This window comes from Elgaria multicarinata, chromosome 23 (assembly GCF_023053635.1).
Source record: "Elgaria multicarinata webbii isolate HBS135686 ecotype San Diego chromosome 23, rElgMul1.1.pri, whole genome shotgun sequence".
NCBI classification, from domain to species: domain Eukaryota; kingdom Metazoa; phylum Chordata; class Lepidosauria; order Squamata; family Anguidae; genus Elgaria; species Elgaria multicarinata.
The window spans coordinates 3,321,266-3,336,002 of record NC_086193.1 but is presented as its reverse complement, the minus strand read 5'-3'; the positions used below and the strand labels follow the sequence as shown (position 1 = coordinate 3,336,002).

General features: G+C 45.6%; 1 protein-coding gene across 2 annotated transcripts in view; it reads right to left on the bottom strand.

Moving 5' to 3' along the window:
* KDM4B (lysine demethylase 4B) overlaps positions 1-14,737 on the bottom strand; it is a 189,602-nt gene that overhangs the window by 157,563 nt on the left and 17,302 nt on the right. For both annotated transcript variants that reach the window (XM_063147035.1, XM_063147034.1), the window contains exon 2: positions 2,174-2,341. In XM_063147035.1, the coding sequence (XP_063003105.1) occupies positions 2,174-2,317 (144 nt within the window). In that variant the 5' untranslated portion in view covers positions 2,318-2,341. The remainder of the gene's footprint in view (positions 1-2,173; positions 2,342-14,737) is intronic.

Sequence of the window (14,737 nt, the reverse complement as noted above, 5' to 3'; positions counted from 1 at the left end):
ACCTTACAAAAATAGAAGGGAGAAACTCACTAGCCATGCAGTTTTCAAAAGACATAAGACCCTGTGCAAGTCGGGCGCCAGTCCCCAGAATGTGGGCTCCCCCACCTCACCCTCCTTCTTTGCTCTGAATTTATTTCCTCCTCACTTCCCTTGTCAGTTCTGAGCATAGTTTGGCATCCTCGCAGTGCCGCTAACGCTAACAAGATGTCCCGTTTTAACAAGACTGAGAAACCCTGGCGAAGAGGGAAACCTTCTTCGCAGTGGTCCAGACGTAACCGAAAACCGTGGTTCAAAAGGACAAGGAAAGGGAGCACGTGGAGGATGCATGGCAAAGAGAGAAGGCAGGATGGAGCGCGGCTCTCTGACACCGGCTTCCCATTTGAAGACCACCATTTGCAGGGAGTTTCTGGGACACCTGCACCATCTAGGTAGGAAGGTCGGGATAATTCAGGAGATTTATTTTATTTATTGCATTTATATCCCACCTTTTTTCCTCTTAAGGAAGCCAAGGCAGCGTACATAATCCTCTTCCTCACAACAACAACCCTGTGAGGTAGGTTGGGCTGAGAGTCTGTGACTGGCCCAAAGCCACCCAGTGGGTTTCCAATGGCTGAGTGGGGACTAGAACCCGGATCTCCCGACTCCCAGTCTAACACTTTAGCCACCACGCTACAGATGGCGGCACATGCTTCTCCTGAACCACTTTTCAAAACACGATCCAGGGAAAGAAGAGAGGGGTATCCCTTCTATGAGCCAGTGTGGTGTAGCGGCTAAAGTGATGGACTGGGAGTTGGGAGACACGGGTTCTAGTCCTCACTCGGCCATGGCAACCCACTGGGTGACTTTGGGCCAGTCACAGACTCTCAGCCCAACCTACCTCACAGGGCTGTTGTTGTGAGGATAAGATGGGGAGGAGGAGGATTATGTATCCCGCCTCTGGGATCCTTGGAAGGAAAAGGGCGGGATAGAAACATAATAAATAAGTAATAAAAAAATGGTTTTTCAGAGTCAAGGCAGTGCTAGGGCGCCTTGAAAATGGTCCCTTTCCAAGGGCCACGCAAGCCTTGTTCCCTCCTCCATCTATCGATGTACAAAAAGGCAGCATCATTCCAGCTGAAGCAGTAATCTCAAGAGCCGTTGCTACTGCCCAGACTGGTTGGGACAAAGGAGGAGGAGGAATGCCAACCGGCAGCGTGAATTGGGATGAACTGAAGTTGCAAGAAGGCCTGTTGCTCTGGACGCTGGTTGAGAAAACGGCCATGTCCAGACATCGCTTTTTGAAGAAGACACCCTCGCTTACTGAACCACACTGCACACGCCGCTCACGCCTACTGTGGTTTAATGACCCCAGGATTCCGGGCTTAAAAGCTGGTGCATGAACACGGCCAGTATCTTTTTGAGTACAAGTGTGACGTGGGCTTCTGGTTTTACTGGTGGAGGCGAAAAATGTGTCCCAAATACTGACATCTGGGAAGCAACAGAAAGAGAAATCCTTGCTGGTTCTCACTCAATGCACTTTCCCCTACCTATCTGCAAGTCTGACTTAAGCAGTGCTTTAAGTTCTGCACAGGAAAAGTACTTGCTTTCCAGCCCAAAATGCGTACTTAAGCACCCAGCAAAGCTAAAAGCCTGGTACCATGGAAGAGGGAAATCTAAAACTGGCCGATAGCTAGTTAGAAGAATCTACGTCTCAGGAATCAGACATCGTGAAATTCATTAGTGCACTTGACGAGACAAGGATACATGACCGGGAAAGCTTTCGTCAATACTAAACACCCCAGTGAAACTGTAATAAAACTAGTAATTGATCTGCTTTAATGAGGGCCTTGTCTCTCATGGCTAACCTCTCATGCCTTACTGGAGCTGTGCTCCATTTTGTCCTGCTAAACGTCCCGTGCCAGGTGAAGGCAATAAGCTTCAACTATGAAGCGGTGAGATACAATCATGCAGAAAAATTCTTGCTGGTTAATGTGCCCCAATAGACGTGAACGCTCGTGTCCAAAACATTCAACACACACTATACTTGTATTTTACATACATAAGCGTGCACCTTTGACTTTCACTGACTGACATTATCTCCTGCCACTTAAACCATTTAGTTTGCAGACCTTAGTTACGATTACGTGGGGCCACTTCCCAGTCCACCCAGTGAAGAAGCCCAGAGCAAACTCACCTTTGCAAGCCCAGCTCTGTGAGCTCCCTGTGATTCTATGTAAGCAATATACTTTCCAAAGTCCCGGAATTCCTCTAGAGTTGGGCGGAAGGTCATGATTTTACAGCTGGGGTTCTGCGGGCTGGGGTTTTCAGACGACATCATGCTGGTGAGTTTTCAGCACCTAAGCTGCAAGAGAGAGGGAAAGAGAACAGGAAGAAAGAGCTAATGAAGGCCACCACATTGTTTTCCATTCATTTTCAGCTGGATGAATCCAATGGGGAAAGAGACAGACAGACAGACAGACAGAGTTTGCATGATCAGCACAACTGATTGTGGCTTATTTAAGCCACGATGAGTCACAGTGCCCAAGGTTGCCATTCTGAACATTCAACCTGCAGCTTGTTTTGTCATCCAAACCCGTGGAAAGTTAAATAGGGTGACCCTATGAAAAGGAGGGCAGGGCTCCTGCATCTTTAACAGTTGCATAGAAAAGGGAATTTCAGCAGATGTCATTTGTATATATGGAGAACCTGGTGAAATTCCCACTTCATCACAACAGTTAAAGCTGCAGGAGCTATACTAGAGTGACCAGATTTAAAAGAGGGCAGCTTTAACTGGTGTGATGAAGAGGAAATTTCACCAGATTCCCCATATATACAAATGACACCTTCTGAAATTTCCTTTTCAATACAACTGTAAAGATACAGGAGCCCTGTGCTCCTTTTCATAGGCTCACCCTAAGTTAAATAACTCTCAGAGAACCTACGGTCTATTGTTTAACCCTTGCATAAGTCACAGCCCACAGGCCAGGTCCAGATGATATGACCAGCTGTGCCTTGAATAATCAAAATGGCCACCGGGCTGTTTGATCATGCAGACTGCCCCTGTGTGTGTGTGCTTCCGCCCGCCTGTGTTTAAATCAATCCAGGAAAAATTCCCACACTCGTCGACATAAAAGCAGCAAAATCTTTGCTGGAAATATTCTTTAAAATATCTTTACCAAACACCTAAAATCATTTATAGGTCGATAGGCTGTTTACGCAACGTAGAGCACAGCCCTATGCATGTTTGGACTGTAAGGAAGTCCTAGAACTCCCTGCACACACACACATCCAGAGAAAATGGTTGGCTGGGGAATACTGGGGAAAGTCTCCTGTCTAAACATGCATAGAACTGAGAGCTTAATTGGGAAAATTCCTTTATTATAGAATCTAGTTATACTACACAGACTAAAAGATTTTTTCTTAAATTTAGAACCAGATACTAATGAAGTGATTATTATTACTACGTTGTAGTTATAGTAACTAGAATTACTCTAATTACTATTTAAGAAATGTGTGTCTTACACCTTCAGGGTATTTCCCACAAAGTGACTAACAAATAATTAAGAACCGTTACTAGCTAGAGCTTTACAAACAGTACTTCCTCTTATTCTCTACAAGGGAATATAGAATACATAGAAAGATTCTGGCCTGTCACCCCTTCTTTCTGTATTAGAAAATTTCACCGCAAATTCTAATTTGTTCATCTGAGGACCGTTGCCGGGTATTTTCCCCACCCCAATAAAAGCCAAAGAGCCTGACGTATTAGACTGCATCCACCCACTTAAGCTATCGCCCCAGATTACTGCCACCGCCAATGGCAGCCGTTTCTAGCACCATTTCATATGAGGATATTAAAACCTCCCACACACTTGTCTTTGCAATAACTGATGCTGCCAAGGTCCATCTGCCAGCACTTCAAACTAGCCCCTCTGACCCCTTCAAGAACATGGAAACGCTGAGGAACATTTGAGCACAGTGTGAAACCTGCACTTCGTTTCCACTCCCAAGCCCTGACCAGCTGGCCTTCATTTCTGCCTGTATAATCACCTACATCCTGCCTCCAGACTTTATCTTGGATGCAAATATATCTGCTGTGTTCGTTTAGCCACACTTCTGCCTACTTTGCGAAAATGTAGATAGGAAACCATCCCACATCGACCAGATAGCTTTTTGAGCGGTTTTTCGGACAGTTCAGGAAAGCAAAGAGACAAAACACTAGAAAGAGCCGTTTCCGGCATATCTGGTGGGTGCAGCAAGGGCTGCAGGACACAAACCAGACTTTGCCATTAAGCCTGAACCATTTCGTGGATTGGTATTACTTCTACTCAGCATGGAAGTTGAATTTCCATGAGGAAGAGATCTCTCTGGTTCACTTTTTAAAAAATGAAATACATTTTCTCAGGGACAGTCCACATTTTACAGCAATAAACGTTTCTTCGCACTCAGCTAAAAACTTTTCTTTTCCCTATAGCCTTCAAATATTGAGTTTGTTCTGACTCTATACTGTTAGCTTCTCCCTACCCGGTGCCTGTTTACACTTCCCTGTGCCTGTTTGCATTCTCCTTCCCTCTTTATTGTTTACTACAACTTATTAGATTGTAAGCCTATGCGGCAGGGTCTTGCTATTTACTGTGTTATCTGTACAGCACCATGCACATTGATGGTGCTATATAAATAAATAATAATAATAATAATAACCTTAGGATGCCCCCCCCAACTCCTCAGGTCTCTCTTTAAACGACTGGGAGGAGGAAATCAAAACACACTGTATATCCTTTAACCTGCATATTGATGTATTACCATAACCTTTCTTGGGGCAGAGTCTGGACGTGGTACGGTCATGAGGCCGCCACATCTATTCAGGCCTGGTAAGTTAGCTAAAGCTGTTCTTTTACACAGTTTTGGCACAGCAAATATTCACCCCAGTACACATTTGATCACCTGCATTGTCTCCTTTTCCATTCAGTCCGGAAAAGATTCTCTTAAAAGTAATTTATTAGTAGCAGTCACCAGGATTGCCTTTGAAAACATCCATCACTAGCCCACTTTCTATCTATGTTTTGACAGATAAGGAAACCGACAGTTTCGATAATCAGCAGCACTTATTTAACACATGGACCTGGCTCATCACAGTGTGGCACTGATTTTTTCAGGTTTGCCCCATAGGCAAAAGAATAGCTCTAAAGGGTTTAAAAACCCCTCTACCAACTTGAAAAAGAACTGTCGGGTTTCCTCCAGGTTTCCAATTCAAAGCCTCCTCCACCATTTTATCAGAAACATGTTATAGAAGCTTGTGCCGTATTTAACATCAGGGAAAGAATTCCGGCTGCAAACATACAGGGTGTGTTTTTTTTTAAGAGCTTCGGCTATTGGGCGGTATAAAAATGTAATAAATAAATAAATAAATAAATAAATAAATAAATAAAAATAATATGCTATGCACTTAAAATTTCACCAGAGGGCAGCAAAGGACTTCATGTTTGCTGCATTCACCACAGGCCAGGCCAGGCCTAGAGCAAAGCCTTCCTTGATATTTGCATAAAATAAAAGAAGAAGCATGCAAAGCTACATCCGTACAGAATACAGAAAGGTTTCTTTTTCCTATAGCCCAAGAAACTCAGGTACTGGAAAAAGGGTGAGGAGGGTAGTCCAACTAAGGCGGAATTGGCGGCTACTTCTGACCAGGAGCCAAACGTTCCTTAGCCATTGGCCAGAGCCAATAAAGTAGGTCAAATGGATTGGGTTCACACAATACCACAACCCACACCCAAGTATGGGTTGTCTATGCTCAGTCACTGAACTGTGGCTTGTGTTGCGTGAACCCAGCCACACTAACAAACTACGGTTTGTTAACCACGAACAAACCCCATGGGTTGTTGTAAGGTTGGGAACTGTGGGTTGTTTCTGGTTAACAAATCATGGTTTATTAGCGTGGCTGGCTTCCCACAACACACATTTCTTTTCTTTTTTTAGTGTGGCTGGCTTCCCACAACACAACCCACATTTCAACAATAACCCACGTTTCAACCCAGACTCACCCTTGAGTATGGCTTGTCACGTTATGTGAAGCCAGCCAGTTTCTGCCCTGGACGACATGCAACTACCCTAAAGGAAGGGAAAGGAAAGGAACCTCTCGTGCAAGCACTGAGTCATTACTGACTCTTGGAGGGACGCCAGCTTTCGCTGACGTTTTCTTGGCAGGCCTTATAGCGGGGTGGTTTGCCGTTGCCTTCCCCGGCCATGATTCCCTTTCCCCCAGCTAGCTGAGTACTCATTTTACCGACCTCGGGAGGATGGAAGGCTGAGTCGACCCGAGCCGGCTGCCTGAAACCAGCTTCCGCTGGGATCGAACTCAGGCCGTGGGGAGAGTTTCAGCTGCAGAAACTGCTGCTTTACCGCTCTGCACCACACGAGGCTCGTCCTACAGGAAACCCTCCCCTAAAAGACAATGGAAGCAGGCCAACCCCACCTCATGAAGGAGCCTGAAAGTCCTTAGTCCATTCAGTAAAGATAGAGGCAGAACTTCCTTGCCTGCACAAGCAGGGAGCTGCACCTGTGGATGGGTTTGGCACTTATCCAAGGTGCACGAACTCTTCTCCTTGGATCCACCAATCCTTTTCGTTTGCCAAGGGGCAAGACCCTCTGGCCTCCTGGCAAAAAGAATGTCCAGCGGCTCACATTCCATTCCCCTAATTCTCACATGCTGAAAAAAAGAAAAGCCATTCCACCAACTAGAAGGACAGGGGGACAAGATCCCACCACTGGTTTAAAGGGTAAGGGTCCCAATTCGGAGCTTTTAGTGAGCAAAAGAATCGTCGCCACCCGGAAATAGAAAAGAGCCATTTTGAGCCAGAGAGGTTTTCCCCGTTTTGGTACTTTGAACTGCCATCCTGCCCTCAATATTTCACAAATCTTCTTGAAACGCGCAGGGTATGTAAAACCAGTATTTCTTTCTGGCAGGTCTCCGTTTCAGAAAGATTGGTGAAACATTTTCCATTTCATGAACGTCAGAAGGACCCACCCCCAATTCCAGCCTTAACATGGTGGAATGCTCTTTTCATTGATCGCCTATAACACAGGGAAACACTCCCGTGTTTCCCTGTAATAAGAAACAGCAAGTCTTTCTAACTTTCTCCAAATCGCATTGCAAATGAGAAAAGGAAAGGGAGAAAAGGAAAAAGAGGACACACACACACCATGTGTCAGAGGCCTTGGGAGAAAGTGAGAAGAAGAAGCACCATTCAGAGGCAAGCAAGCAAGCCAAGCCAGTATCTGTGGACCACTGCTTAGGTCAATGTTCCTAGGTAAAGGACACTGATCTTCAATACTCTACGGAATATAAACGAATGCGGGTTCTGGTCTGAGGACCTCCTCGTTTCCTAAGAAAAAGTGCCCAATTTAGAAATCCTACAGAAAGCATCACCAGGTTAGCAGAATTCAGTGTCAAGGTTTCGAGAGAGAGGCAACTTCATCTAGGGAAGTTGTGCACCAATATTGAGAGGGAGAAGGGCAAATGAATATGACTTTATCCAAAGGAGAGTTGCTCTAGGTAAACCCCAACAGGGCCAAGATCTGCCTTTTCAATACAGTACGTCTGAAACCAGCCTCCAGTTGTGCTCCAAGCCCAGGATATCTGGGCTGTTCTAGAACTACTCTTATTCTAGGTCACACGCACAAGAGCAGGAGTGAGACACTCTACCAATCCATCGGTTCTTGCCTGAAATTTATCTGGGTTGTTTCCACCTTGTCAGAATAGCCTAAGCAAGGTGTCACCACTCAAACTGCCATCTTGGCCCTGTGGGGAAGAAGAAGGACCGAGGGGACAGGAGCAGGCAGAAGTAACATCGGGGCCTGCTCCTGCTGGACTCTTCCTCCCCCACAGGGCCAACTGCCATCTTGGCCCTGTGGGGAAGAAGAAGGACCGAGGGGACAGGAGCAGGCAGAAGTAACATCGGGACCTGCTCCTGCTGGACTCTTCCCCCCCCCCACAGGGCAAACTGCCATCTTGGCCCTGTGGGGAAGAAGAAGGACCGAGGGGAATGGAGCAGGCAGAAGTAACATCGGGGCCTGCTCCTGCTGAACTCTTCCTCCCCCACAGGGCCAACTGCCATCTTGGCCCTGTGGGGAAGAAGAAGGACCGAGGGGACAGGAGCAGGCAGAAGTAACATCGGGGCCTGCTCCTGCTGGACTCTTCCCCCCCCCCCCACAGGGCAAACTGCCATCTTGGCCCTGTGGGGAAGAAGAAGGACCGAGGGGACAGGAGCAGGCAGAAGTAACATCGGGGCCTGCTCCTGCTGAACTCTTCCTCCCCCACAGGGCCAACTGCCATCTTGGCCCTGTGGGGAAGAAGAAGGACCGAGGGGACAGGAGCAGGCAGAAGTAACATCGGGGCCTGCTCCTGCTGGACTCTTCCCCCCCCCCCACAGGGCAAACTGCCATCTTGGCCCTGTGGGGAAGAAGAAGGACCGAGGGGACAGGAGCAGGCAGAAGTAACATCGGGGCCTGCTCCTGCTGAACTCTTCCTCCCCCACAGGGCCAACTGCCATCTTGGCCCTGTGGGGAAGAAGAAGGACCGAGGGGACAGGAGCAGGCAGAAGTAACATCGGGGCCTGCTCCTGCTGGACTCTTCCCCCCCCCCACAGGGCAAACTGCCATCTTGGCCCTGTGGGGAAGAAGAAGGACCGAGGGGACAGGAGCAGGCAGAAGTAACATCGGGGCCTGCTCCTGCTGGACTCTTCCCCCCCCCCCCGCCCCCAGGGCAAACTGCCATCTTGGCCCTGTGGGGAAGAAGAAGGACCGAGGGGACAGGAGCAGGCAGAAGTAACATCGGGGGTCCTTTTCCTTGTGTGTCATGTCTTTATTAGATTGTAACCCTGAGGGCAGGGACTGTCTTTTTTGCTAAGTGTAAGCCGCTCTGAGAGCCTTTTTTTGGCTGAGGAGCGGGGTATAAGTATGATAAATAAATAAATAAAATAAAATAAAACTTCAAGTACAAGACTGGGTTCATGATGGCATATGGCCTATCTTAACACATCGTTCTCCCCCACTCAGGGCTCCTGTCATGAAGAGGATCTGAACAACAAGACCGGTCATTAGCAGAGTTGTGTGTATTTTGTGGTAACACTGCGTGAGCACGGAATTGAAAGGAAAGCACAGAATCTAGTGCCCTGAGAATCCTAGCTTTTCTTTTTACAAAATGATGTTCCTGGCCCTTAAGATCGCAAATGCTAATCTTGTGAAAAGTATGCCAACAATTCCTTGCAAAGTCGCCAAAGGGGAAATGAAGCAAGAATTCAAGGAGTCAGAGGGTCCAGTTTCAGTGACCTGCAAGGGGTTTTGTCCCTTGCCATAACTATTTATTTATTATTTATTAATTACATTTCTATACCATCCAACAGCCGGAGCTCTCTGGGCGGTTCAATAGCAATAGCGGAAGTATACGAACACAGAAAAATGTACGTACAAGCTAATACTCTTGAGGTGCAGAATCTATACAGGATGGAGAATTTTGAGGGGAGTTTAAGGAAGAACAAATGTGTATATAAATGTTCGATGCAACTCCTGTGCAATCAGAATGGTTTCTTTCGCCGCTTTTTACCTTGCTGTAGAAGGAACGTGGGATACAACGTGCAGAAGGCCAGGTCAGGCAACTTGGTGCCCTCCAGATCGTTAGGACCAAAATTCTCATAAAACCGGACCACTGGATCTGTTGCGTGGGGCTTATGGTAGGCGTAGTCCACAACATCTGAAGAGCACTTGGTTGCCTGCCTCTAGCCAATTTCTGGTTGCTGGGATTCTTGCAAAGAATACTGGACTGGCTAGAGTACGACATGATCCACAACGAACTCCTTATCAAGCAAGTTGGCAAACCCATGATCTCATAAACGATCACATTGATGCACGCTTGCTCAGTGGGCCATGGAGTTCTTGACTCCAGACAGGGTACTATCAAGGTCTGGAGCTCCGATGCCATCAAACCAGCTTAAATAAGCTGGCTGAATGGCACCGTAAAATTCCAAGGGCTTCATGGCTCTGCATTCTAAGAAAAACATTGTCTCAAACATTGCATCTAATTAGATGCCGTTCCCCTAGCACACCATCAAAATTATGAAAGGAAAGAAGGGAAAAGCACAGTCCAAGTTAGCTTAATGTGTTGGAAGAAATCTTGGATTCCAGTGGATGAATCCTTCACCAGTCAATATCCACAAAGTTCAAGGAAAGAAGGCCGTGTACCTCTCAGAGAGGCCCTGCCTCACAACAGAGGAGAACCTCGAGAAAGGCTCCCCAGACAAAGCTGGCTGTGCGGTACATCAGCTAATTAACTTGATTAAGCTCATTACAACTGCTAACTATAGAATCCACTGTGGGGAAGGGGAACGTCAGCGCTCACACTTGCTTAATTATAAAAAAGCACAGCAAGACAGCACCTGCTTGCGGTGAGCAAAAGAGGCCACGTGCCACTCTGCATGAACAGGAACACGCTGCTTATAAATCCGGCTGGCCATAACTGTTTTATTAGCTTCTGGTGCAGCGAGCACCCACTAAACCCCACGACTGAAAAGCCACATGTTTCCAAACAGATATCATCTTCACATGAAGACGTGCCACTCTTGAGGCAAAGTTCCGCAATCCCTAAGATGTCTTAAAGCAAATTTGAAGTTTATGCTGCTGCATGAAGATCAAAAATGAGAAGATCACAAAATACGGTTTTTCGCGGTGAATGTTATATTATTCTTTTGCTAGATATACAACAGGGAGATGGAAAGATAGATATGCATCTCCAACCCTCCGAATCACATTACCCTCCAGCCTTGTCCCAAAGACCTTAAAGCAGGGGTCCCACACACACAACACAAAAGAATCATAGAATCATAGAATAGCAGAGTTGGAAGGGGCCTACAAGGCCATCGAGTCCAACCCTCTGCTCAATGCAGGAATCCACCCTAAAGCATCCCTGACAGGTGGTTGTCCAGCTGCCTCTTGAAGGCCTCTAGTGTGGGAGAGCCCACCACCTCCCTAGGTCATGGGTTCCATGGCCATACTGCTCTAACAGTCAGGAGGTTTTTCCTGGTGTCCAGCCGGAATCTGGCTTCCTGTCACTTGAGCCCATGATTCCATGTCCTGCACTCTGGGAGGATCGAGAAGAGATCCTGGCCCCCCTCTGTGTGACAACCTTTTAAGTTTAATTTTACATCAGTAGCCAAAGAAGCACACCACTTAACATTTTCACAGACAACTTCAAAGTGGAAGTGGAACTAAAAAAGGTCTACCCTGTGCCTGTTTGGTGCATTCTCTTCCCCTTCTTATTGTTTTATTATGATTTTATTAGAATGCAAGCCTATGTGGCAGGGTCTTGCTATTTCATTGTTTTACTCTGTACAGCACCATGTACGTTGATGGTGCTATACAAATAATTAATAATAATAGTAGGACAGTGCTATGCAGCACTGACAAAGAACACGTGCAGCTGATGTTGGCAATTTCATCCTTCCATCTCATACAGCGTTCAGGCTGGGCAGAAAGCATCCGCAGATGGTGTGACGAAGCGAAAAGGCCATTTAGTTAGCACAGGCACCATCAAACAGAGACAATTTTGCCCTGTTGTATAATGGGAGAGCAAGTAACTGGCTTTAGAGAACTAAGAGCACAAATAATGGCATGGAAAATAAAGAAGACAATTTGCAAAAGAATGCAGAAGCAGAAGCAAACCGGCATACAAGTATTTTACATTTAAGTCAAACCCTCCCAAATACTGATGGCCTTCTATTGCTCATACTTCCTGGCATTAAGGGACAAAAGCAAACAGTTGATTAGTTAGACCAACCTGTAAGGGAGAGTTTTATGGAAATCTCTCCTCAGAACAAAAGTGCAGCCCTCCAGATGTTTGGGCCTAAAATCCCCATCTGGCCTAGCCAGCACAGCCAATGCTGAGGGATGATGAGAGCTGGAAGGCCACAAGCTGCCCACCCCTACTTCAGGGTTCAGAATGTTTTTTGCCTATAAGAGAACCCTAAAAAGCAACTAATTAAAAATCATCTCCCTAATCTAGCCTGGAAGTATCATTTTAACATTGGACATTTCATCTGTGAGTTCTCTTTTACCCTGGAAACTTGTCCCAGGTGCAATATCCAGATATGAGAGAACCAATGGTCAAGCGATTCCAAAATCTCCAAGTCTGGAGTTTACATATTTTACAAGCCTACAATGTAAGGAGATGGAGCAGTGAGGGCACATTTAAGCCTGAAGACTATCCAGGATCTCAGTGTGGTTTGTGTGTTTCAACAAGCAAAATATCAACCAATACTCCACTTTGTACCGGTCACCATTCACTTGCCACCCCCATTTCCATTCTAAATATTATCTGATACAAGGATAACAAACTTTGACATTTCCCCTCTCACATCTGAGAGAGACGGTTTTTGTTTGTTTTTTAACAGCCACCTACTTTCAGTCAAGTTGACAAGAACATCAGATACAGTTTAAAGGAAGGGCTAAAAATCAAAACTGTACTAAAAATGCATTTCCAGTGTTACATTTCTCTTCTCAGCTATTTAAAATGATATTAAAGGCAACCGAGAACTTATTCTTTAATCAAAAACATTTACTCAAAAGACCTACTCTGTTTAATGGAGCTAATCCCAGGTTAAGTGCATGTAGGATTGCAGCCTCAACCGAAGAAATGCTTTTGCTTTGTATGTGCAAAATTGAAAATTTGCTCTATGCGAAAGAGAGGAAGAGGCACTGCAACCTATGCTTACCAAGGGGGTCTGTCACTTGAGAGGAGAGATGAAAAAGTTTAAATACAGAGGAGAGGCCAGGTCAAAAGGACAGAAGATGCAGGACATTTAGTCCATCTAGCCCAGTACTGTCAACACTGGCTCCTTAAAAATTTAGGCAGGAGATTTTCCAGCTCTGTTTGAATACACCCAGGATTGAACGTGGGACCTTTTGCACCGTGTGCTCCACGCCACTGACCTACAGCCGCTCCTGCTACTTGGCTTCTAGTATCTCCAAACTAGATTGAAGGTCAACATCATCATCATTATTATTATTATCAACATTTCTATACCGCCTTATAGATGAAGCTCTCTGGATGGTGCACAAAAGATTAAAACATTAAAAATCGAAATACAAAATTTATAATAGAAGCAAGCAGCAAGACATGCCCCATGGGGCATCCTGAGCATTCATTGCTAGTGATGCCCCATGTCGTGAAGATGGCAGCACCCTCCAGAGCGTAGGTGAAGAACCTGAAGCTCTCCAGATGTTCTTGGACTCAAAGTCCCACTAGTCCCAGCCAGCATGACCAATGCCAGGGATGATGAGAGTTGTAGTGGTGGAGTGCCATAGGATTCCTATTCCTGCTGTAGAGTCCAGGTCCAGAAGTGTATCTTGGATTTGAGCGTCGCATGTGTCTGTACAGGAACAATTCTCTAATGCTGCAGATTCTCTTACTCACTCAAAATGTGTACAACTATCATCCTCAGTTGCATAAAGGCAGGTTTGGTGGAGCTGTAGATCTTTGCTAGGGACAGAGTTCTAGTACAAAGGTATCTATGGAAATCCTTGTCTTATAACAGATTCCAAAGTAGAAAATATGTCATACAAGTATTATTCAGTGTTTCGCCAAATTTCCATTTTTTCCATTGGGGGACTGGGCGGGAGAAGATCTCAGAAAATAGCTACTTTTGAACAGCTGAGTAGAGAGTTAACTTTACAGGCCCTACATATTTTAAAATAATCAAAGTACTATCAATTGCCCAAACTGAGGAAAAGTTGCCAGCCAATGAAAAATAAGCAGACTCTTTCTCCCCACACATAGCTGCAAATTCCAACCATACAAGGAGTTTCCCTGTCTGCAGCCAAAAGAGTTGCAAGTAAAACGGAAATTAATATGCAAAATATTTGCAAATCTTGGAATTCCACAAAAATCAAGGGAAAAACTAATTTTCAAAGCTTAAAGCTCCGCCCTGAAACTCGGTGACTAGAACAAATCCTGAATTCTGCTAGACTGGTTGCAATAACCAGTTGACACATGATTTCTAATTCCATAAATAAACCACACAGTTCCGCGACCGTTCATCAACACTCAAAGATGCTTCGCCCTAATAGCTAAAGGATGCACAAATTCCAAACTTCTAAAGGTTCAAAATGACATCCAGGGCACCTGAGCATTTTCCCCACCTAGCGAGTACTGGACTTGATGCTCCTGCAGATCAAAACCCGTTTGCCAAGAAATAAAACCTGCAAAGACCATTCCATTGCTACAAGGTGCCAAGTTATATGGGCTCGATAATTCTTCTAATTGCCATTTAAATTCAGCATTTGTTCTGAGGCATCAAATGTACCCATTCCAGAAGGGATGGGGACGTGCTGTGCAGAAGAGTTTCTGCAACGGAAAGCAGAAATAGGAATATGGATAAAGGAGACTGCTAAACTCAGATATCCTGCTTTAGAAGTTTAAACTGCTAACTCCTGGGCCAAAGTCTTACCAAAGAATGCAATCAGGGTTACATTTGCCACAGCTCTCTGAATGTTTTCATCAGCCCACTCAACCCACTGTGTCTTGTCATGAAGGCACAGTGAGGTCTAGATGTGCTTGAAAAAATATGAAGGGCTTACAGTAAGCAGTGGCGTAGATTCAAGCTAAAAGAACCAACTCAGTCACTGCTGGCTGAGCAAAACAACTATTTCCCCTTGTTTTCATCTAAGCCTCACAAGTATTGTTAAAGGAATCTCTTAAAATCTACCAGCTGCT